This window comes from Marmota marmota, unplaced genomic scaffold, assembly GCF_001458135.2.
Source record: "Marmota marmota marmota unplaced genomic scaffold, marMar, whole genome shotgun sequence".
NCBI classification, from domain to species: Eukaryota; Metazoa; Chordata; class Mammalia; order Rodentia; family Sciuridae; genus Marmota; species Marmota marmota.
In genome coordinates, this window is record NW_026000026.1 from 85520099 (window position 1) to 85522364 (window position 2266).

At 45.3% G+C, this 2266-nt stretch overlaps 1 protein-coding gene across 1 annotated transcript in view; it reads left to right on the plus strand.

The window, feature by feature from the left end:
• The first annotated feature begins 717 nt into the window (after nt 1–717).
• Aldh7a1 (aldehyde dehydrogenase 7 family member A1) overlaps nt 718–2266 on the plus strand; it is a 39226-nt gene continuing 37677 nt past the window's right edge. The window contains exon 1 of the mRNA XM_015486636.2: nt 718–945. Within this exon, the coding sequence (XP_015342122.1) occupies nt 754–945 (192 nt within the window). The 5' untranslated portion in view covers nt 718–753. The remainder of the gene's footprint in view (nt 946–2266) is intronic.

A 2266-nucleotide genomic window follows, 5' to 3' on the forward strand; every position in this document is an offset into this window, starting at 1 on the left:
GCAGAAGATATATAGGGCTGGTGGGGATGTAGCTCAGTGATAGTCGCTTTCCTAACATGCCAACAAGGCCATGGGTTCAACCCCCAATATTGCAAAAGAAAAAGAAAAAAAAAAAAAAGAGAGAGAAGACACAATGTAAAGGTAGTTGATCAAAACACATCTGTGTTTTTCAAAAGTAAGAGTATACTGAGGCAGGATATTTATTTAGAAGGAAATGCAATAATCTGGTATTTTTCATTTATTATGACACTTAATTTGTAATTTACCCTCCCCCCACCAGAAAACTTCCCAGGCTACTTCAGGGACCAGGGACATCACCATGACTTGAGAAGTGGTTAGAAATGCCAATCTTCAGACCCCAGCCCAGATCTAGATTCAGAATGGGTACTGAACACCATGGTCAGAGTGACTAAACGCATATTGCAGTTGTCAAAGCTCTGCTCTAACCTAGTATACTCCAGAGGCAGCATTTTGCTGAACAGAATTCCTAGCACGTGTCCCGCTCCCTGAAGTCTTTCACCGGGTGGCAACCCGCCAATCTCCCCGCCCTTCCCTCAGCTGCCTAGTGTTGTTCCAAGCTGGGGTTAAACTCCGAGCTCCGCGGGAAGAAGGTCCTGAGCTTGCAGGCCGTTGTGGGGGCCGTGCTGGGAGGCAGGGCCCAGGCCTGTCCAATGGACTCTCGCGGAGGCTGGGCGGGACTCTTATTTCAGCCGCCTTCCAGACTGCAGGCGCGTCACGCGTCCAGGACTCAGGATGTGGTATTTTGCTCGCGCGCCTTGTGTGAACGCTGCAAAGAACAGCAAGCTTCTAGGACTTTGGAACAGGCCTGCTGCCTTCATGTCCACTTTGCTGATCAATCAGCCCCAGTATACTTGGCTGAAGGACCTGGGGCTCCGCGAGGAAAACGAGGGCGTGTATAATGGAAGCTGGGGCGGCCAGGGAGAGGTATGCGGCCCCTGGAGAAATCTCTGCCGCTGGGGTTTGCTGGGGAGGCTGGGCAGGCTCTGCCTTACCCGACTCCCGCTGGCCCTGGCGGCGGTTGTACTGGATGGGACGTTTGGAAGCTACACAGAGTGCCTTTACAAGTAAAACCAAAACCAAAAATAGAACAATCCTTAGATTTTTAGGTCTTTGTGTACCATGAAGATTCGAAGCCATTTTGGAGCTGGTAGGGGGCTAGATCCACTAATACTTAAAACCTTATGGCAGCGTCTTGCTTGGGATTTATAGTGAGACGCCACACACTTTGCTGAGCAGTTGATCTTAATTATGAGCACGGCTGTAGCTCTTAAAAAGTAACGGTGTAGTTTTATGTTATCCTTTTTATTGGTCTTTTCTTTTTGGTATTGGAATTGAACCCGGGGTACGTCCCCCATGAACTATGTCTCCAGTTCCTTTTTATTTTTGAGACATGGTCTCACTAAGTTGCTGAGGCTGACATGGAATTTGGGGTCCTCCTGCCTCAGCCTCCCAAGTGACTGGAATTACAGGCGTACACTACCGCGCCAGGTTTATGTCCTCTTTCTGAACTCCGGTGGACAAGGTTTTACTTGCTAAAATCGTGTGAACTTCTTTAAAAATGGGATTTCCAGCATTTCTCTATTACGCAGAGTTTGACACTGTGCCTGGCACCCTTAGTCTTCAAAAATATGTTTTATAGAATGCAATGAAAAGGTAAGGTTATTATGCTGCTCCCCCCCCCCCTTTTGGGAAAAAATGTGGCCTACAAAAGGAAGCTTTTATAGGAAAATGTTATGTAATCTTCAGTTAAGGTGACTATTTAATAAATAAACTGCTTTGATAGACGAAATATATTATTCATTTATCTGTGGCAGTAGGAGATGCAGGTGATTTTAATTGTTCTCCAGATTTCATTCAATGGTAGTTTCATTCTTTTTTTTTTTCTAATCATTAAGCTCTTCCATTAAATACTCTCTCCTGATGGCCTTTTAATTGTACGTTGGGTTTTTTTTTTTCCCCTAATCGAAACCTCTCCAGTTTATGTGGACATAGGCTTTTGCCATAGTCATCTAGAGTTTACTATTTCATCTTCAGACCAGAGGGTGGGCAGAATAAGGGAGAGAAGGAATGAGTAAAACTTTGTTAGTTTGGTCTGATAATTGAAAAAAATTGAAATAACTTGTCACATTAAGGCCTTTGTTTGTATACCTAACATTTAGATGGCAAGGGTGGGTTTTAGGGAAAAGTGGTTCCTAATGAAAGGCCTATCTCTGTAGAGTCTGTGCCCCCCCCCCCCCCCCCTTTT